Source organism: Bufo gargarizans, chromosome 3 (assembly GCF_014858855.1).
Source record: "Bufo gargarizans isolate SCDJY-AF-19 chromosome 3, ASM1485885v1, whole genome shotgun sequence".
In the NCBI taxonomy this organism is placed as follows: Eukaryota; Metazoa; Chordata; class Amphibia; order Anura; family Bufonidae; genus Bufo; species Bufo gargarizans.
This window is the reverse complement of record NC_058082.1, coordinates 55,249,822-55,273,501: the sequence shown is the minus strand read 5'-3', so window position 1 is coordinate 55,273,501 and position 23,680 is coordinate 55,249,822. Positions and strand designations below refer to the sequence as shown.

The following is a 23,680-nucleotide window of genomic DNA, read 5'->3' as shown; positions in this document are numbered from 1 at the left end:
CACAAAGGGCAGTTATGTGCCCAGTTTAGGACACATGAGGGGGACCAGCATAAGATGCTATATGTCTTAAGCTGGCCCCCCTCATGGCCCTATGTGTCCTCCACACATCCCCTATAACAGTGCCATCCACAGGTCCCCCATAAGTGTCCTCCACAGGTCCCCCATAAGTGTCCTCCACAGGTCCCCCATAAGTGTCCTCCACAGGTCCCCCATAAGTGTCCTCCACAGGTCCCCCATAAGTGTCCTCCACAGGTCCCCCATAAGTGTCCTCCACAGGTCCCCCATAAGTGTCCTCCACAGGTCCCCCATAAGTGTCCTCCACAGGTCCCCCATAAGTGTCCTCCACAGGTCCCCCATAAGTGTCCTCCACAGGTCCCCCATAAGTGTCCTCCACAGGTCCCCCATAACAGCGCCCTCCACAGGTCCCCCATAACAGCGCCCTCCACAGGTCCCCCATAACAGCGCCCTCCACAGGTCCCCCATAACAGCGCCCTCCACAGGTCCCCCATAACAGAGCCCTCCACAGGTCCCCCATAACAGAGCCCTCCACAGGTCCCCCATAACAGAGCCCTCCACAGGTCCCCCATAACAGCGCCCTCCACAGGTCCCCCATAACAGCGCCCTCCACAGATCCCCCATATAACAGCGCCCTCCACAGATCCCCCATATAACAGCGTCCTCCACAGATCCCCCATATAACAGCGTCCTCCACTGATCCCCCATATAACAGCGTCCTCCACTGATCCCCCATATAACAGCGTCCTCCACTGATCCCCCATATAACAGCGTCCTCCACTGATCCCCCATATAACAGCGTCCTCCACTGATCCCTCATATAACAGCGTCCTCCACAGATCCCCCATATAACAGCGTCCTCCACAGATCCCCCACAACACAGCGTCCTCCACAGATCCCCCATATAAACAGCGTCTTCCACAGATCCCCCACAACACAGCACCCTCCACAGATCCCCCACAACACAGCGTCCTCCACAGATCCCCCATATAACAGCACCCTCCACAGATCCCCCACAACACAGCGTCATCCACAGATCCCCCATAACTATGTCATACCCAGCCGCGTCAGCGGCTCATATGGGAAAATCCAAGCAAATAGACCTCTAGCACAATTCCTTTAAAATATCGCATCGCATATCGTTATCGCAATTTTTAGGGCCCTAATCGCAATCGCACAAAATTCCCATATCGTGCAGCCCTAATATATATATATATATATATATATATATATATATATATATATATATATAGTCCAGAAAAATGGGTGGCACTCCAAGGAAAAAGACAAGTGAACTTTATTCACCCAGGTGGTGCAACGTTTCGCTTCTGCACTAGAACCTTTTTCTCGCTTGAAAAAGGTTCTAGTGCAGAACCGAAACGTTGCACCACCTGGGTGAATAAAGTTCACTTGTCTTTTTCCTTGGAGTGCCGCCCATTTTTCTGGACTATACATTGGGGTAAGAAGCCTATTCCCCTGGAGACGTGCACCCTACCTTTACTAGACCGTGTACCAGTGCCGCCATTTTTCCTTGGTATATATATATATATATTTTTTTTTTTTTTTTTTTTTGGGGGGGGGCAATTGCCTTATGTAGGGTATCATTTTTTGCGGGATGAGATGACGGTTAGATTGGCACTATTTTGGGGGGCATACGACTTTTTAAACGCTTGCTATTACACTTTTTGTGATGTAAGGTGACAAATAATTGCTTTTTTGACACCGTTTTTATTTTTATTTTTTACGGTGTTCATCTCAGGGTTTAGGTGATGTGGTATTTTTATAGAGCAGGTTCCTACGGACGCGGCGATACCTAATATGTCCATTTTTATATATTTTTTACTTTTAACATAAAAAAAGCATTTTTGAAACAAATAAATTACCGTATGTTTTAGTCTGAGAGCCATTGTTTTTTTATTTTTCATTGGGCCATTGTCTTATGTAGGGGCTCATTTTTTTGTGGGATGAGGTGACAGTTTGGTACTATTTTGGCGTACATATGACTTTTTATCACTTTTATTACCTTTTTTGGGGAAGTAAGGTGGGCAAAATGTAAATTTCATCATATTTTTTTCTTTCTTTTTTTTTATGGTGTTCACCGTGCGGGGAAAGTAACATGACCGTTTTATAGATCTGGTCGTTATGGACGCAGTGATATCAAACATGTGTAGGGAATTACATTTTTTTAATCAGGGATAAATGTGTTTTTTTTTTTTTTTTACCCAGACCCACTTGGTTCTTGAAGATCCAGCGGGTCTGATGTCTGTATAATACAGTACAGTACACTATAGAGTGTACTGTACTGTATTTTCACTTTACAAAGCCATCCTGAGAAAAAGGGCGGGCGGATGATCGCGCGCCTGCCCGCCGCCCCAGCACAAAGACGGCTGCAGGGGGGGGGGGATAAATATAAAAAAAAAAGCATTTTGAAGTTTCTGATCCCCGCGATCACTGACGCGGGGATCAGAAACTTCCGAAAGCGCAGCAAATCGCAGGTCTGAATTGACCTGCGGTTTGCAGCGATCGCCGATACGCGGGGTCACAGGACCCTCCTCAGCATTGACCCAGGGTGCCTGCTGATTGATTTCAGCAGGCACCCAGTTCCGATCTCCTGGCGGCGGTGATCGGAACTACACCGGACGTACAGGTACGCCCTGTGTCCTTAAGAGGTTAAAAACAGTTAAACATAAAAATGTGATTTAAAAAATAGGTCATTTTCTGAAGACATATTCCCTTTATCCAATACATTCCAGAACTGTAAGGCCTCTTTCACACGGGCGCTGCGGGAAAATGTGCAGGTGCGTTACGGGAACACCCGCGATTTTTCTACGCAAGTGCAAAACATTGTAATGCGTTTTGCACTCGCGTGAAAAAAATCGTGCATGTTTGGTACCCGAACCCGAACTTCTTCACAGAAGTTCAGGTTTGGGATCAGGGTTCTGTAGATTGTATTATTTTCCCTTATAACATGGTTATAAGGGAAAATAATAGCATTCTGAATACAGAATGCATAGTCAAATAGCGCTGGAGGGGTTAAAAAATAAATAAAAATATTTAACTCACCTTAGTCCACTTGTTCGCGTAGCCGGCATCTCCGTCTGTCTCCTTTGCTGAACAGGACCTGGGGTGAGCATTAATTACATGAACAGGACCTGTGATGACGTCACTCCGGTCATCACATGGTCCGTCACATGATCTTTTACCATGTTATCTTTTTAATTTATATTTAACCCCTCCAGCGCTATTATTTTCCCTTATAACCATGTTATAAGGGAAAATAATAATGATCGGGTCTCCATCCCGATTGTCTCCTAGCAACCATGCGTGAAAATCGCACCACATCGCACTTGCTTGCAGATGCTTGCGATTTTCACGCAACCCCTTTCATTTCTATGGGGCTTGCGTTACATGAAAAACGCAGAATATAGAGCATGCTGCGATTTTCACGCAACGCACAAGTGATGCGTGAAAATCACTGCTCATGTGAACATCCCCATAGAAATGAATGGGTCGGTATTCAGTGCGGGTGCAATGCGTTCAACTCACGCACCGTATCCGCGCGGAATACTCGCCCGTGTAAAAGGGGCCTAAGGCTTACATAACATCATAAATTAATATAATGCTATGCGACCCCGGTAGTGCTGGGAGGTCAGGATGGGAGCTGTCTGATACTCGCGCTGCAATTCCAGAGCATGAAACTTGCTTGTGTGAAACCAGCCATAGGCCTCATGTACACGACCGTATGTATTTTGCTGTCCGCAAAAAAAAATATGGATGAAGTCCGTGTGCATTCCTTATTTTGCGGAACAGAACAGCTGGCCCCTGATAGAACAGTACTATCCTTGTCCATTATACGGACCATAATAGGACGTTCTATTGTTGAACCGAAATACGGAAACGGAATGCATATGGAGTACATTCCGTTTTTTTTGCAGACAGCATAACGGACAACAATAGTACTGTTTTATCAGGGGCCAGCTGTTCTGTTCCGGAAAAAACGGAATGCACACGGACGTCATCCGTATTTTTTGCAGACCGCAAAATACTGAAAAAGCCATACAGTTGTGTGCAATAGGCAGTGGCGGCCATGCGGGGAGCAGGAGCGATGCGGATGCTGGGGAGCGGGGTAAGCAGGGCCGGACTGGGACAAAAAATAGGCCCGGGCATTTTTGACTGAGCAGCCCAATCACATGACCCACAACAGGCCCCACCCCCTTGCAGTCTAAGGGGTGGAGCCAAAACCGGAAGCACAATTAAGAGGCAGGGCCAGCCACCAGTAAGATAGGAAGGCTTCAGCCAACACACAAGGTTCTTTGGGGGTCCCTAGGTGACATTAGGGGTCTTAGTACGATCCGGCCACCTAATCCGGCAGAAAATGCAAGGAATCGACTGGACACAAAGCACAGCATGCAGCGGTTTATGTCCTGCTGATTCTCTGCATTTTTCCCAGATTGTGGCCGATCTCTGCCGTACCCCATTATAGTTAATGGGACTGGCGGGCATTCTGTCAGCATCCAGCAGTGCCGGATCCAGTGAATTCTCAGCTGGAACAGCCGCCAGGATCACTATCGCAGATGTGAAAGTAGCCTCATACAGCGCCCCATACCTCTTATATCCAGTGACGTCTCCTCTGATGTAGATGTTCTCCTTCTTCATCTTCTCCATTCAGACCAGACCACGGTGATCATTTCTTTCAGCCATCTCACGTCTCTGCAGAGTTTGACAGACATCTTAGTTTCCTACTTTTCATCATCCTCCAATTAACATCCCATCATGCACCCCTAATAACGAGAAGCTGTGCTCCCCAAAGCTATACTGCAAAAAGAACTGTGCTAAACTGATGCTGTGCCAGGGTGCCCCCAAAGTCAGTAATGTGTCCCACTAGTAATAATGCTCCCATAGTCCCCCAGTTGTAATAAAGCCCACCATAATGCCCCGATAGTAATAATTATCTTTATAATGTGTGACAGTAGAACCCCCCCCCCCCTTATAATGTGCACCAGTACAAAAAATGCTCAGTCGTGTGGCAGTAAAACAAGAAACACCTCCTCTTAGTGCCCCCAGTAGAGCCAATGTCCCCAGAGTGCCCTCATGTGTTCCAATGACCTGCACTGTGTCCACTACAAAAAACACTTAGTGCCCAGTTGAGCTTAGGTGCCCATAGTGACCTTATAATTTGTGCCTGTATAAAATACTCCTATATAGTCCCCCCAGAAGATGCCCCCATAGTGCTCCTTCCCCATCTCCATAGTGCCCTTCATAATGTGGCACTATAAAATGCCCCACATAGATACCCCCATAATGCTCCTTTCCTCCCTTCCCCATAGTGGCAACAAAATGGGTGCCAGTATTAAATGCCCCTATATAATGCCCTCATAGTGCTCTTGTCCCCCACTTCTCCATAGTGCCCACCTATAATGCGTGCCAGTATATAGGACCCCCAGTAGATGCCCCCATAGTGCAGTCATACACGCACTCTCCACATACATGGACGCAGTCATACACGCACTCTCCACATACATGGACGCACTCATACACGCACTCTTCACACACATGGACGCAGTCATACACGCACTCTCCACACACATGGACGCAGTCATACACGCACTCTCCACATACATGGACGCACTCATACACGCACTCTCCACATACATGGACGCACTCATACACGCACTCTTCACACACATGGACGCAGTCATACACGCACTCTCCACACACATGGACGCAGTCATACACGCACTCTCCACATACATGGACGCAGTCATACACGCACTCTCCACATACATGGACGCACTCATACACGCACTCTCCACATACATGGACGCAGTCATACACGCACTCTCCACATACATGGATGCAGTCATACACGCACTCTCCACATACATGGACGCACTCATACACGCACTCTCCACATACATGGACGCAGTCTCCACATACAAGGACGCAGTCATACACACACTCTCCACATACATGGACGCACTCTCCACATACATGGACGCACTCTCCACATACATGGACGCACTCTCCACATACATGGACGCACTCATAAACGCACTCTCCACATACATGGACGCAGTCTCCACATACAAGGACGCAGTCATAGACGCACTCTCCACATACATGGACGCACTCTCCACATACATGGACGCACTCTCCACATACATGGACGCACTCATACACGCACTCTTCACATACATGGACGCACTCTCCACATACATGGACGCACTCATACACGCACTCTCCACATACATGGACGCACTCATTCACGCACTCTCCACATACATGGACGCAGTCTCCACATACAAGGACGCAGTCATACACACACTCTCCACATACATGGACGCACTCTCCACATACATGGACGCACTCATACACGCACTCTCCACATACATGGACGCACTCTCCACATACATGGACGCACTCATACACGCACTCTCCACATACATGGACGCACTCTCCACATACATGGACGCACTCTCCACATACATGGACGCACTCATACACACACTCTCCACATACATGGACGCACTCATACACGCACTCTCCACATACATGGACGCACTATCCACATACATGGACGCACTCATTCACGCACTCTCCACATACACGGACGCAGTCATACATGCACTCTCCACATACATGGACGCACTCATACACGCACTCTCCACATACAAGGACGCACTCTCCACATACAAGGACGCACTCTCCACATCCATGGACGCACACATACACACACTCTCCACATCCATGGACGCACACATACACACACTCTCCATATACATGGATGCACACATATACCATACACATATATAGACACCCAGCTTTCCTGCTGTGCCTCTCCCCCATACTGTAATGCCTCTGCACTTGTGCCATGCAGGATAGCAGGGAAGCTGGATGACATCTCATGATATAATTCACCCAGCTTTCCTACTGTACTGCAGGTCACATGTGCACAGTCTGGGAAAGCTGAATATAACCCCAGTTCCCCTGCCACTCACATCACTGGTGCAGTTAACTGGTGACAATCCAACTGATGTTCAGCATGCTGCTGGGCAGGAAAGGTTCAGGCTGCAGGAATCGCTTCGCGGGTAGAAAAGGGGCGTGGCTATGATAGCTCCGCCCACATCGGGCCGTCCTGTTGCTGGCTGCTGCCTGCCACATTAATAAAAATAAAAAAAACGGCTGATTGTGTTCGGCCCGGCCCACCAGGCGGCCCGGCCCACCGGGCAAATGCCCGGTCTGCCCTATGGCCAGTCCGGCCCTGGGGGTAAGTATAATCTATATGAGGGGCCCGGGTAGCATGTTTTATAGTAACTGTAGGATAAGTGATAATGAACATTTTTTTTTTTTATATGATTTACTGATTCATTTTGTAATTTATATGAAAAACCGACCCTGAATTAGATTTTTGTCAGTGAGTTGCCCATCTTCACTGTTCAGCGCAGTACTGAACAGTAAAGACGTTCCTCACTTACTGCCTCCCTCATATACAGTGTTAAAATGTCAGGTTTCTGTGCTGTAAAACAATGAGACAGATAAATAATTTCAGAACTTTTTCCACCTTTAATGTGACCTATAAACTGTACCACTCAGTTGAAAAACAAACTGAAATCTTTTAGGTGGAGGGAAGAAAACTAAAAAAACTAAAGTAATGTGGTTGCATAAGTGTGCACACCCTCTTATAACTGGGGATGTAGCTGTGTTCAGAATTAAGCAATCACATTCAAAATTATGTTAAATAGGAGTCAGCATACACCGGCCATCATTTAAAGTGCCTCTGATTAACCCCAAATAAAGTTCAGCTGCTCTAGTTGGTCTTTCCTGAAATTTTCTTAGTCGCATCCTACAGCAAAAGCCATGGTCCACAGAGAGCTTCCAAAGCATCAGAGGGATCTCATTGTTAAAAGGTATCAGTCAGGAGAAGGCTACAAAAGAATTTCCAAGGCATTAGATATACCATGGAACACAGAGAAGACAGTCATCATCAAGTGGAGAAAATATGGCACAACAGTGACATTATCAAGAACTGGACCTCCCTCCAAAATTAATGAAAAGACAAGAAGAAATCTGGTCTGGGAGGCTACCAAGAGGCCTACTGCAACATTAAAGGAGCTGCAGGAATATCTGGCAAGTACTGGCTGTGTGGTACATGTGACAACAATCTCCCGTATTCTTCATATGTCTGGACTATGGCGTAGAGTGGCAAGACAAAAGCCTTTTCTTATGAAAAAAACATCCAAGCCAGGCTACATTTGGCAAAAACACATCTGAAGTCTCCCAAAAGCATGTGGGAAAAGGTGTTATGATATGATGAAACCAAGGTTGAACTTTTTGGCCATAATTCCAAAAGATATGTTTGGCCCAAAAGCAACACTGCACATCACCAAAAGAACACCATCCCCACAGTGAAGCACGGTGGTGGCAGCATCATGCCAAGGGGCTGTTTTTCTTCAGCTAGAACTGGGGCTTTAGTTAAGCTAGAGGGAATTATGAACAGTTCCAAATACCAGTCAATATTGGCACAAAACCTTCAGGCTTCTGCTACAAAGCTGAACATGAAGAGGAACTTCATCTTTCAGCATGACAACGACCCAAAGCATACATCCAAATCAACAATTAAATGGCTTCACCAGAAGAAGATTAAAGTTTTGGAATGGCCCAACCAGAGCCCAGACCTGAATCCGATTGGAAATCTGTGGGGTGATCTAAAGAGGGCTGTGCACAGGAGATGCCCTCGCAATCTGACAGATTTGGAGTGTTTTTGCAAAGAAGAGTCAAAATGTGCCATGCTGATAGACTCATACCCAAAAAGACTGAGTGCTGTAATAAAATCAAAAGGTGCTTCAACAAAGCATTAGTTTAAGGGTGTGCACACTTCTGCAACCATATTTTATTTTTATATTTTTTTTCTTCCCTCTACCTAAAAGATTTCAGTTTGTTTTTCAATTGAGTGGTACAGTTTATAAGTGGAAAAGGTTATGAAATAATTTATCTTTGTCTCATTTTTCTACATCACAGAAACCTGACATTTTAACAGGGGTGTGTGGACTGTTTATATCCACTGTATGGCTAAAGCTGACCATAAACACTATTGGGTGTAAAGTAGAACTGGCTTAGTTGCCCATAGCAACAAATGAGATTCCACCTTTCATTTTCTAAAGGAGCTTTCAAAAATGAAAAGTGGAATCTGATTGGTTGCTATGGGACACTAAGCCAGTTCTACTTTACACTAGTTTGATAAATGACCCCATATATATATTTATACTGCCCTGTCTGACATCGGTACACTATCACCAGTGAGTGCTGACAGTGTCCGTGCGATCTGTACGCCCGGCTCGTTAGCTAACTATCTGCTGGGAGATGCAGGAGATCACTGGCAGCACCCCTCCATCTCCCGGAAGCTAGTTAGCGAGCGCCCTGAGCATACAGATAGCAGACCACTGTCAGCGCTTACTGCCAATAGTGTACCGATGTTGGACAGGGCAGTATATAAATATACAGTATATACTGTACAGTCATGGCCAAAAGTTTTGAGAATTGCATAAATATTGGAAATTGGAAAAGTTGCTGCTTAAGTTTTTATAATAGCAATTTGCATATACTCCATAATGTTATGAAGAGTGATCAGATGAATTGCATAGTCCTTCTTTGCCATGAAAATTAACTTAATCCCCCCAAAAACTTTCAACTGCATTTCATTGCTGTCATTAAAGGACCTGCTGAGATCATTTCAGTAATCGTCTTGTTAACTCAGGTGAGAATGTTGACGAGCACAAGGCTGGAGATCATTATGTTAGGCTGATTGGGTTAAAATGGCAGACTTGACCTGTAAAAAGGAGGGTGATGCTTGAAATCATTGTTCTTCCATTGTTAACCATGGTGACCTGCAAAGAAACGCGTGCAGCCATCATTGCGTGGCATAAAAATTGCTGCACAGGCAAGAATATTGTGGCTACTAAGATTGCACCTCAATCAACAATTTATAGGATCATCAAGAACTTCAAGGAAAGAGGTTCAATTCCTGTTAAGAAGGCTTCAGGGCATCCAAGAAAGTCCAGCAAGCGCCAGGATCATCTCCTAAAGAGGATTCAGCTTCGGGATCGGAGTTCCACCAGTGCAGAGCTTTCTCAGGAATGGCAGCAGGCAGGTGTGAGCGCATCTGCACGCACAGTGAGGCGAAGACTTTTGGAAGATGGCCTGGTGTCAAGAAGGGCAGCAAAGAAGCCACTTCTCTCCAAAAAAAACATCAGGGACAGATAGATCTTCTTCAGAAAATATGGTGAATGGACAGCTGAGGACTGGGGCAAAGTCATATTCTCAGATGAAGCCTCTTTCCGATTGTTTGGGGCATCAGGAAAAGGGCTTGTCCAGAGAAGAAAAGGTGAGTGCTACCATCAGTCCTGTGTCATACCGACAGTAAAGCATCCTGAGACCATTCATGTGTGGGGTTGCTTCTCATCCAAGGGAGTGGGCTCACTCACAATTTTGCCCAAAAGCACAGCCATGAATAAAGAATGGTACCAAAACACCCTCCAACAGCAACTTCTTCCAACAATACAACAACAGTTTGGTGAAGAACAATGCATGATGGAGCTCCGTGCCATAAGGCAAAAGTGATAACTAAGTGGCTCGGGGACCAAAACGTTGACATTTTGGTTCCATGGCCTGGAAACTCCCCAGATCTTAATCCCATTGAGAACTTGTCAATCCTCAAGAGGCAGGTGGACAAACAAAAACCCACTAATTCTGACCAACTCAAAGAAGTGATTATGAAAGAATGGGTTGCTATCAGTCAGGAATTGGCCCAGAAGTTGATTGAGAGCATGCCCAGTCGAATTGCAGAGGTCCTGAAAAAGAAGGGCCAACACTGCAAATACTGACTCTTTGCATAAATGTCATGTAATTGTCGATAAAAGCCTTTGAATTATATTTCACTACATCACAGAAACAACTGAAACAAAGATCTAAAAGCAGTTTAGCAGCAAACTTTGTGAAAACTAATATTTGTGTCATTCTCAAAACTTTTGGCCACGACTGTATATGGTCAGCTTTAGGCCTCATGCACACGACCGTTGTTTCATTCCGTGTCCGTTGTTCAGTTTTTCGTGATTTTCTGCGGACCCATTGACTTTCAATGGGTCTGTTGAAAACTCAGCTAATGCACCGTTTGTCATCCGTGTCCGTGATCCGTGGTTTCAGTCCGTCGAAAAAATATAACCTGTCAGAGTGTACAACTTGCTTGTGTGAAAGCGGCCTTACTCTAGTTCTGTAAAATTCAGTGTTCATTACCGCCACTGTGCCTGACTTCATGCTTACTAATTGGTTAGGCCTCTTTCACACTTGCGTTGTCTGGATCCGGCGTGTACTCCACTTGCCGGAATTACACGCCGGATCCGGAAAAACGCAAGTGAACTGAAAGCATTTGAAGACTGATCCGTCTTCAAAATGCGTTCAGTGTTACTATGGCAGCCAGGACGCTATTTAAGTCCTGGTTGCCATAGTAGTAGTGGGGAGCGGGGGAGCGGTATACTTACAGTCCGTGCGGCTCCCGGGGCGCTCCAGAATGACGTCACAGCGCCCCATGCGCATGGATGACGTGCCATGCGATCACGTGATCCATGCGCTTGGGGCGCCCTGACGTCACTCTGGAGCGCCCCGGGAGCCGCACGGACGGTAAGTATGCTGCTCCCCCGCTCCCCGCTACACTTTACCATGGCTGCCAGGACTTTAGCGTCCCGGCAGCCATGGTAACCACTCTAAAAAAGCTAAACGTGGGATTCGGCAATGCGCCGAAACGACGTTTAGCTTAAGGCCGGATCCAGATCAATGCCTTTCAATGGGCATTAATTCCGGATCCGGCCTTGCGGCAAGTCTTCAGGATTTTTGGCCGGAGCAAAAAGCGCAGCATGCTGCGGTATTTTCTCTGGCCAAAAAACGTTCCGTTCTGATATTTGCACAGATCCTGGATTGAACTGAATAAAAAACTGATTAGTCACTTTAAAGAGTAACTAAACCTTTGTAACAGTTTTTAAAAAGATGTCCCTAATGCCCTAATAAAACTTTGTCTAATGTACTTTATTAATGAATTTTGTAATTTTCTTAGTCTTTTACCTCCCTGAAGGACAACATTCCCCGTGCGCTTAAAACTCAGTTCTCCATACACCGCCGACAGCTCAGCGGAGTACGGAGTGTGAAATTTATGAATGGGGTCACAGCACAGCCGGAGGATTACTAACTCCTGGTATAGCACATGTTCTATGCCAGGATTAGCTGAGCGGAGCGGGCTCCTGCCTGTGCCTGCTTCACTAAGGTAAGCACTGACATGCAGGACTCTTGGCTTGGCGGAGCAGGCAGAAGCAGGTGTCGCTCCGCTCAGCTAATCCTGGCATAGCACATTGTTGCAGAGTACCCATATACTATGCCAGGAGTTAGTAATCCGCCCCTGCCAGTACTCACAGCGCTGCTGCGGCTCCATTGATAAAATGTCAGCTGTGTACGGAGAACTGAGTTTTAAGCGCACAGGGAATGGTGCTCTTCATGGAGGTAAAAGACTAAGAAAATTACAAAATTCATTAATAAAGTACATTAAAAATAGTTTAATTAGGGACATATTATAAAAATTGTTACAAAGGTTTAGTTACTCTTTACAGGACCCCGCATGACTGATACTAAAATGTGACTCTGTGAATTGCAGACTAATTGCATGATGGCTCTTTGTTCACAAAAATCCAGATTGTCATATTCATTCTCTACAACCAGAGCATCACAATGTTCATTATGTTGCACAAAAAAATGATGTATAATGTTGAGGTTAGGCATAAACTTCTTTACTTCTTTTATGCTAGAAAACAGGTAAAAATTTCTAGCAGGAACAAAATTGAGACCTAATGATAGTACATCCATCTGGTCTGGTGACAGTGCAGCAGACCACTCCCGACACCCCCCGACATCAGCGAAAGAGGAGGCGGCCCTCATGCAAGCGCTACTTCAAGATTACACTGCGCGTTGTCTCTGAAGTGTCAGTGTAATTACAAGTACTTGCTCCATTTACTTGAGCAGAACGAGCCCTTGTGTGCCGCCACTGCAAGCGAGACGACGCGCAGTGTAATCTTGAAGAGAAAACCGTGCTTGCTTGAGCGCCGCCTCCTCTTCAAACAGCTGATTGGCAGGGGTGCTTGGAGATGAATCTCCACCAATCAGATATTGATGAGGATCGGTCATCAATATAACTGGCTGCACAACCCCTTTAATACATGTAGTCCCTTTGCTTCCATTATCTGTTCCTCAGACAGAGGGGCAGTACTAATGAGAACTCGTCTGTGCTTCTACCCACCCCTTCTATGTTTTTTTTCTTTTTCTTTTTTTTATAGTATGTATCTCTCTTGAGTAGCACCTGATTTAATGAAATCACTGTGTTTATCTGTGTTGTCTGATGCAGTTTCACCTGAATCCAATTCCGATGAGCTGAAAGCAACCCTTCGTTTGGATGTGTCTTTTTTTAATTTTTTTTATTTACTCTTTTATTAACAGAATAGAAATAACATCGACATCATACATTCCTGTTACATGTCATAATACAGACAGATATAAAGCTTCCTTTTTATCAATTGCTTCAAAAACCCACTGCCCAGTTGCAAATCCCTTATTTCCTTGGCTGGCGTTACATTATACAATCAGATGGCCCCACTAAACCGTCTGAACCATTAATCCCCGAGCCGTTGACAAATCTTGCTGCAGTCTCAAGGATGAGTACATAGAGTGGGGTGACCCACACCATAGACCCCAAACCTTGTCAGATTTTTGAGGTTTATTGGGGTGTTTATACACCAACACTATATATGGTAGGTTCTGGTTTATTTGTAATTTCCACATGGCCAAGTTCGGTGTAATGGGGTTTACCATCTCAAAGCAATACATTTATGGGCCATAAATAGCGATTCCCTTAAAAATGTTGTCATGTAATGATCCCAGCTATCCTCATTTAGTATTTCCAGCAGGCAAATCTCAGGTGTGCAAGCCACCTGAACCGGCATTAGGTTGGAAAGAAAGGCAATTACCTCCTTCCAGGATGTGGCAATTGGGCTGCATCTCCACATCATGTGCCAGAAGTCCGCCTCCAATTCCCCGCACCGTGGACATGCCGTGGATGGTGCTCTACCCATTCTATATAGCCTAGTTGGTGTGAGATATGTCTGATAGATGATGTAAAGTTGGATTATTTTGTTATTATCTGCTGGTGATACTTGTAAATGTGATTCCAATAAAACCATAAAACGATCTCTTTCTAACAAAGCTAGAACCAGCCCTGTACCTCACATGGATCCAGAGATCTCCGCATTCATTGATTGCTAGATTTATATCAAGCTGACAGCTCAAGGGGAGTGTCTTTTCTGCTGCAGCTCAGGGGGCGGGTCCATGCTCTCCCTATTACAGCTCAAGGGGGCGTGTCTCAGCTCTCCCTATCACAGCTCAGGAAACAGTTGAAGGGTTAAACTGAGCATGTGCGGCCATCTCAGTGAGCCGGACAGAGAAGTAAGAAAAACAAAAACAAACAGCAGGTGGCGCTATACAGATACATTTTATTGAATAACTCAGTGGCTATACACATTTTTTAATTACATGCAATTACAAGTATTCAGATCCAGGTGCATTGAAAACTAGAATATTTTTCGTGGGACAACCTCTTTAAAGGGGTTGTCTGGGTTCAGAGCTGAACCCGTTCATAACCACAATTTCACCCAGGCAGCCCACTGTTATGAGCATCGGAGCATGTCATGCTCCGATGCTCTCCTTTACCCTGCGCTGGATCTGGATTTTATGGAGTTCCGGTGACGTACTGGGCTCTCCATAAGGACTGCTAGGCAGAGGCTTCCGCCCAGCAGTGAGCCCGGTGACGCCACCGGCACAAATGGGCGGGCATTAGAGCTACCCTAGCCTGTAAAACGGCCATCAGAGCTGGAGACGTCAAACAAAAAAAGCCCTTTCTCTGGACGATACGACGCAGGTCAAGAGAGAGCATCTGAGCATGAAATGCTCCAATGCTCATATCACAGGGCCTGCCTGGGTGAGAATGTGGGTATGTTAGGGTTCAGCTCTGAGCCCAGACAACCTCTTTAACATTTAAATCCAAATGTTCCTGAGTTGAAGAATGGCCTGTAAACAGCAGTGCAGCTTTTCTTGTCTCGTACGTTCCTCATTGGTATCTATAACTTATAGTGTATGTAAGTCACAAAACAGCCTGTATCACAAGCACTAGCCATGGAACAAAAGGTATATTTATGGATAATCATACTGTTCAGCATGGCAGCAACTGGAATTCAAAGCGTAAAGGAAACACGCCAACTAGCCAGATACCTTGATTGTGTTCCAGTGCATGGATTCTGCTCCAGTGAGTATCAATGATCCATAAAAAAAAGATAATCCAGCACCAGGACTGTAAAAGAATGTAGACTTTATTAATAAAGACGTTCCATAGGCAAAGATGCAGCAATTGTGACCTACGCATTTCGATCTCCGACACAGTCTTCATTATAGATCTTCTATATGCCAATGACTCTAATTCACTCACATTTGCAAACATTGATTGCACTTGTTTGGGGGATGGAACAAACCATACCCTTACCTTTTAACTACTGGATGAAGAGTAGATTATTAGAATAAAACATTTAAAAACAAATGCTGACATGCTAATGTATACAAACAGTTGTAGAAATATATATAAGTAATTCATTCAATATACCTGTAGTCTCTTGGATCAATTATATTCCATAGAATGTTGAATTATAGTAATTATGGCTACAAACAATCCACGTAACGCGAATAGTGGCGATTATCTTTTTTGGATCATCAGTATACTTGCACTGCACTAACCTGGTAATTATTTAAAGTTATTTGAAATAATAATAGATGAATACTCTCATTAGCTATTTTGCAGAAGCAATACCCTGCACTGCACAGGCTGGTGGTCCCTTTTCTACTAGGGGACCCTCAGGCAGTACCTTGGCCGTTCTACCGACTGATGACCTGGTAGCACGTTTTCTGGTGTATGATAAAAAGTGTTTTTGAGAACATGGGCCCTTGGTGCTACTAGAGTAACAGTATTTTGTAATTCTACAATATTCTGTGACTTTCCGGTATTAAAGTACTATCTTAATTTGGAAACAGGGTTTAGCTTGGGCTGGCCAGCTTGGCAGAGGGAGAACCCACCAGAAGAAGCTAAATATCCTTTAAGGGTGAGATGTGTTTCTATAAGGCCCCTTTCACACGGGCGAGATTTCCGCGCGGGTGCAATGCGTGAGGTGAACGCATTGCACCAGCACTGAATCCGGACCCATTTATTTCTATGGGGCTGTGCAGATGAGCGGTGATTTTCATGCATCACTTGTGCGTTACGTGAAAATCGCAGCATGCTCCTCTTTGTGCGGTTTTCACGTAACGCAGGCCCCATAGAAATGAATAGGGTTGCGTGAAAATCGCAAGCATCCGCAAGCAAGTGCGGATGCGGTGCGATTTTCACGCACGGTTGCTAGGTGACAATCGGGATGGGGACCCGATCATTATTATTTTCCCTTATAACATGGTTATAAGGGAAAATAATAGCATTCTGAATACAGAATGCATAGTACAATAGCACTGGAGGGGTTAAAAAAATAATAATAATTTAACTCACCTTGATCCACTTGTTCGCGCAGCCGGCATCTCTTCTGTCTTCTTTTGTGAGGAATAGGACCTTTGATGACGTCACTATGCTCATCACATGGTCCGTCACATGATCCATCACCAAAGGTCCTATTCCTCACAAAAGAAGACAGAAGGGATGCCGGCTGCGCGAACAAGTGGATTAAGGTGAGTTAAATTTTTTTTTAAACTTTTTTTTAACCCCTCCAGCCCTTTTGTACTTTGCATTCTGTATTCAGAATGCTATTATTTTCCCTTATAACCATGTTATAAGGGAAAATAATTCAATCTACACTACAACTAACCCAAACCTGAACTTCTGTGTGGGTACCACATTCAGTTTTTTTATCATGCGAATGGAAAACACATTGCACCCGCTCGATAAAAACTGAACAACGGAATGCAATCGCAGTCAAAACTGACTGCAATTGCGTACCTACTCGTACGGGTTTGCCGCAATGCATCGGGACGCATCCGGACCTAATCCGGACACGCTCGTCTGCAAGGGGCCTAACAGTCACCTAACGGCAGCTGCCAGGCCGTATGCCAGTGACAAAGAGGAGAAAACATGGAAGTCTGTGATAAAAATCAATGTGCATCCATCATGCCAACAACAATCCAATCACAATGGGTCCTGGCCAGGCTAGCACCCAAGGAGTACCACCACCACACCTATATCTACCGACAATCCAGATTTTTGCTGAAAGGTGTAACAGTTATATGTATTATGTATGTTTGTAAAAATACTTTTTCAAGGGATTTTTAGGGAAGTTCCTATGTAGGATGCAGTTCAAATGTTGGGATGCACGAGTACCACCACTACATGACTGCTGACTATGCTAGTAGGCTCTCTGCAGTTCTAGAAAAATAAGAAAAAAAAATTGATTTAATGTTTAAGTTTGACAAATTTTCCTTTTTAATGTTTTTTTTTTTTAATGTTTTTTTTTTTTTTTTTTCAGCTATACTCCCCACAAGTGATATCAATAGATTCACAAGAGGATATACAAGGATTTAATTTTGATATTGGCTCTGTGCAACGTGAAATAGAAAGAGGGCAAGAGCTGGTAAGTTGCTTTACTAATGGTAGAAATAAAGGACATGTATCAGAATATAGAACTATAAAATGAAGCAATAAAACACATTGCAATATTAAAGGGAACCTGTCACCTCCAAAAACCATCCCAAGCCGCCAGCAGTACCTGACAGTAGCCAGCAGCGTGTTTCCGACTATAATTTTCTTCCTGAAGGCCGATGCGGCTAAAGCTCAGAAAACGTTATTTTATCCCCTGCCGGCGCGCTTCTCTAGTCAGGCTTGAAGGCAAGGGGGCAGCGGCCTCCTTGCTTCAAGTCACGGTAACCACGCCCCCTTCACTGTGACTGACAGCCGGCAGTTTGGCTGGCTTTGCCGAACTCTCTGCATAAGCGCTGTCAGTCACAGGGAAGGGGGCGTGGTTACCGTGACTTGAAGCAAGGAGGCCGCTGCCCCCTTGCCTTCAAGCCTGACTAGAGAAGCGCGCCGGGCAGGGAATAAAAGAACGTTTTCTGAGCTTTAGCCGCATCGGCCTTCAGGAAGAAAATTATCGTCGGAAACACGCTGCTGGCTACTGTCAGGTACTGCTGGCGGCTTGGGATGGTTTTTGGAGGTGACAGGTTCCCTTTAAATACCCCAACAGACTGGCATAATACACAACACTACATACGGTAAGTAGTTCAGTGTATTATGCAAGTAATCAAACGATCAAGGGTTAAAATACCCTTGTGGGACTAAAAAATATTGGAAAAAAATAGATAAATAAAAAGTGTTCAGATGTATGAAAACTAAAATGAAAGTAAAATAAACAAATCAGCCACATTAAAAATGTGTAGGAAAAATAGATATAAAAACTATACAGATGTATTTATTCACTGCATTTAGAACAATCCATACTATGAAATCCCATGTCTGATATTTCAAATACAGTGCATTCAGAAAGACTTCACATCATTTAACTTTTTTTTTTTTATGTTGTGGCCTTGTGTTAAAATAAAAAAAAAACATAAAAAAAATAAAGGTTTCCCCATCATTCTTCACCCAATACACCATAATGACAAAGTGAAAACATAATTTATTGAAAAGGATAACCTAAAATCTTGCATTGGCATAAGTACTCAGACCCTTTACTTAGTACTTACAGTAGTTGAAGCCCCATTGACAACAATTACAGCTTCTTGGGTAGCAAAGGCTGAAGTTTGCATAGACCATTAGAAGGGGACTGTAGAGGACTGGAGTAAAGTAAATTTTCTCTGATGAGTCCAATTTTCAGCTTTGCCCAACACCAAGTAGTGTAATGGTTAAATGGAGACCAGGAGAGGCCTACAAGCCAGTGTCTTGTACCTTCTGTGAAATTTGGTGGTGATGTGGGGGTGTTTCGGCAAGGCTGGAATCGGCAGATTTTTCTTAGTGAAGGACACATGAATCAAGCCACATACAAAGCCACATACATTCCCCAACTATGACGGCAGGACAATGCACCATGTCATACAGACAGGCCGCTTTCAGGTGAGCGTATTGAAATCCGTCAGTATTCTGCCTCAGGTAATATACCATCAGGATTGCTTCAGGATTTCATCTGGATTTACATGCGTATTTCTTCCTTCCTTCATCATTTATGCACTGCACGGACTGTAATGTGCGTATTTGGAAACAAAAAAACGCACAAAACATGGACATGCGTATTTCAAATACTGACCGAAATTATACGCCCATATGAATAGCTCCATTCATTAAAGGGGTTCTGCACTTTGTTTAAACTGATGATCTATCCTCTGGATAGATCATCAGCATGTGATCGGCGGGGATCCGACTTCCGGGACCTCTGCCGATCAGCTGTTTGAGAAGGCAGCGGCGCTCCAGGAGCGCCGCGGCCTTCTCGCTGTTTACCGCAGGCCCAGTGACGTCACGACTAGTATCACTGGCCTGGGAGCGGCTAAGCTCTGTTCACTTAAATGGAGCTTAGCCCCGCCCAAGCCAGTTGATGCTCCCATGGTCCCACCCACCAGAGAGGCTAGCATTTTTCCTATGTTGTGCAAGCACGACCGCCGCTGCTGGACTGCTGGATTGCAGGGTGGTCGTAACCATTGAAACGAGCAGTGTATGATGTGATGAAAAAATGAATCCAGCCAGCAAAGGAGGCAATATGGATAATAACAATACATTAGTAAGTGGCTTGTATTAACTTTCTCTACATAATAAATGCTATTTTCTGAAGTGACAAAACTTCTTTAACCTATTTTTTTGGGGTAGGGCATTACGTTCAGATAGCCATACAGGGCTGTACTTTTCAATGATACCATTCTGGTGTGTGTTTAACTTTTTAATCACTTTTTATTCATTTTTTTAGCAGAGGTAAAGTAAAAAATTAAAAAGCTGAATTGGCCATTTTGAATCTTTATCCTTTATGCTATTTGCTGTATGGGATAAATATTGTTATATTTTAATAGTAATGGCCTTTTTGGATGCAGCATAGCCTATAATAATTTTTTTATTTGTGTATTTTAATTTTAGGGAAAGGGGGGTGATTTGAACTTTTATCATTTTTAAAAATATTTTAAAAAAATGTATTTACTTTTTTAAGTCACCCAAGGTGACTATAACCAGCAATCATTAGTTTACCAATTGTATTCTGTGATGGGTATTTATCCATCACAGAACACACTATTCACTATATTCCAAAACAGTGCTGCCACCAGCTAGTGATAGGTATCTGAACCTGCTTGAAGCTCTGAGCTACCACTGCCATATAGCAGCTTCCCTGATCTCAGCCGGGGAAGGCTGCTACGGCTCCTGGAGAACGCGGCTCCCGCATCTTCATAGTTCAGATGGTATAGTCACATTTGACCATGGCATCTGAGGGGTTAAATGGCTGCGATCGGCCTTATGGCTGATCGCAGACATTAGCCCCGGGCATCTGCTGTTTGAAACTGCAGAAACCCGGCTGCTATGGCACCTGCTGTACTTGTGAGAATTGGCAGATAATTTTAAGTAAAATTAGGTGGTTTTAATAAATGCAATGACAACAAGGTGTGAATGGGAGACCCATTTTCTTTAAAGAACAGGGATATATCAAAGTCTGATTTTCACAACACATGTTTGTGGAAGTGTATCATTGCACGAACAAAGGTAGATTTCTGGGGACATGAGATGAAGAGTTGTTGATTCTCATCAGGCTAGAAAAAGTTACAAATCCAGAGTTTGGACACCACCATTTTACATTCAAGACAGATTTTCCACAAATGGAGGAGATTCAAGAACACAATTATTCCACAGGAGTGGTCAACCAACAAAGATTACACCAGCACCAAAGCTTATAGTCTGCAAGGTCACAAAGGAACCCAAGGTAACCTTTAGGCAAGTAAAGGCATTTCTCACATTAGTTCATGAGTCCATCATCAGGAGAACACTGAACAACAGTGGTGTACATGGCAGGATTGCAAGGAGAAAGCTTTAGCTCTCTAAAAATAACATTGTTGCCCATCTGCAGTTTACTAAAGATCACATGGATGAGCCAGAAGGCTAATGGAACAAAATACAAGAAATAGAACGATTTTTATTATTTAAACCCTTATTGATCGCCGCTGTATATGTTGTCACGGATGTAGTAAGGGAGAACACCAAAAGACAACAAGGAAGGGGAAAGACACTAAGCCTCACTGATAGGGAAGGAAAAGGGTCACCACCTATAAAACCCTGCTCCTGTCCTAACTCCCTTCCGTAAGGGCACCTCTCGATAGTAGAGATGCCCATACACAGGAACCTAGAAAACCCTGGTGACCCTCAAAAGCCCTAAAGGTAATGACAGGGCAGAGACAACCAGTTTCTTCCCTGGTGAAGTTACCAGCGTCTCACTGAGGCCTAGTAAACAACCAGGGGGGGGGGGGGGGGGGTCGGAAATACAAAACACAACAAGCGGAACACTTAACTTCTGAGGATGATGGATAAACAGGACTTCAACAAGAACCACCCCCTAGCTTTTCCAAAACCAAATGAAGCTATCCAGAGCAAGGAGTGATGGGTAAAGTCAGACTAAATAGGGAGAGGTAAAGGTCACATGATCCACACCTGAACCGGATGTGTGGACATACCAGCAACACACAGACAAAGTGAAACCAAAAGAGGCTGTCAGATTACCCATGTGCAGTCAGTCTTTCAGACCTTCTAACACCTGTCACAGGTGTGACATATGTACAACGGAAGCCGTGACCTTGAAGATGTCGCCCACTTGCAGGCGCTATAGCCACCGGGGTTCTTCTGTTTTACACACCAGACATCTCAGATTTGTGTTGTCCAAAATGTGGTATGATAAATGCTCACATCTTGCATATGGTTTGGGAATCTGGTCCTTCTTGGAAAGAGTGGTTGGTCTTATTTAGGGCTGCAGCTAACGATTATTTGAATAATCGATTAGTTGCCGATTAATTTCTACGATTAATCGATTAATCGGGAAAAACGACAAAATTACAAAACAGAGGTTTATATGATCTTACTTGAAAAATTATGTTCAAAGGCCATATTAAAACAAATTGTGGACGACACTTATGGGGGATCTGTGGACGACACTTATGGGGGATCTGTGGACGACACTTATGGGGGATCTTTGGACGACACTTATGGGGGGATCTGTGGACGACACTTATGGGGGGATCTGTGGACGACACTTATGGGGGGGATCTGTGGACGACACTTATGGGGGGATCTGTGGACGACACTTATGGGGGGATCTGTGGACGACACTTATGGGGGGATCTGTGGACGACACTTATGGGGGGATCTGTGGACGACACTTATGGGGGATCTGTGGACGACACTTATGGGGGATCTGTGGACGGCGTTTATGGGGGATCTGTGGACGGCGTTTATGGGGGATCTGTGGACGGCGTTTATGGGGGATCTGTGGACGGCGTTTATGGGGGATCTGTGGACGGCGTTTATGGGGGATCTGTGGACGGCGTTTATGGGGGATCTGTGGACGGCGTTTATGGGGGATCTGTGGACGACACTATTATGGGGGATCTGTGGACGACACTATTATGGGGGATCTGTGGACGGCGTAGTTATGGAGAGGGGGATATGTGCACTGTTATGGGCATAACAGTGCACAGATACAGATCCCTTTCCTCATAACAGTGCACAGACCCCCCTCCCCATAGCAGTGCCATACACAGACCCCCCCTCCTCCCCATAGCAGTGCTATAGACAGATCCTCCCCCCTCCCCATAGCAGTGCTATACACAGACCCCCCTTCCCCCTAACAGCCCCGGCGCTTGCATCTTTATTTTACCTTTTTACAATGACGCTCCCGCTCCTGTAACAGCCAGGCAGAGCGGACGGCGGCGTAACGTCACTCAATCACGTGACGCGCCTGCTCCGCCCACTTCATGAATGAAGGAGGCGGAGCAGGCGCGTCACGTGATTGAGTGACGTTACGCCGCCGTCCGCTCTGCCTGGCTGTTACAGGAGCGGGAGCGTCATTGTAAAAAGGTAAAATAAAGATGCAGCGCCCGCCCGCATAGCAACGAATCGGCGATTATTCGATAACTGGATTCGTCGACAACGAATCCAGTTATCGAATATAATCGATTACATCGATTAATCGTTGCAGCCCTAGTCTTATTAATGAGTGTTTTCTACTGCCTTGGCCCCGAGTCCCCGGCTATGTTTGCTGGGGATTCTGGAGCTCAATAATGTGGAGGAAACTGTTGATCTAGGTATTCAGAGGATTTTTTATCAAGCCCGTAAAGTGATTGAAGCCAGGTGGATAGCCCCTGAACCCCCCACTGGTCAGGAGTTCCTTTCTCAAATGAATGAAGTTATTAAGTTGGAGCATGGAGTATACCTTAAAAGGAATCAGATACCATATTTGAGGCTATTTGGGGCAAATGGTTATACATGCCAGGAATACCAAATCGGTAATATCTAATATTAGAGTCAGAATGTTACTACGTATGGGAC

General features: G+C 44.9%; 1 protein-coding gene across 1 annotated transcript in view; it reads left to right on the top strand.

Annotated features, from left to right (window-relative positions):
- The window catches only part of LOC122931366, an 88,820-nt gene that overhangs the window by 13,216 nt on the left and 51,924 nt on the right, over nucleotides 1-23,680 (top strand). The window contains exon 2 of the mRNA XM_044285436.1: nucleotides 17,652-17,756. Coding sequence (XP_044141371.1) covers nucleotides 17,652-17,756 — 105 coding nt within the window. The remainder of the gene's footprint in view (nucleotides 1-17,651; nucleotides 17,757-23,680) is intronic.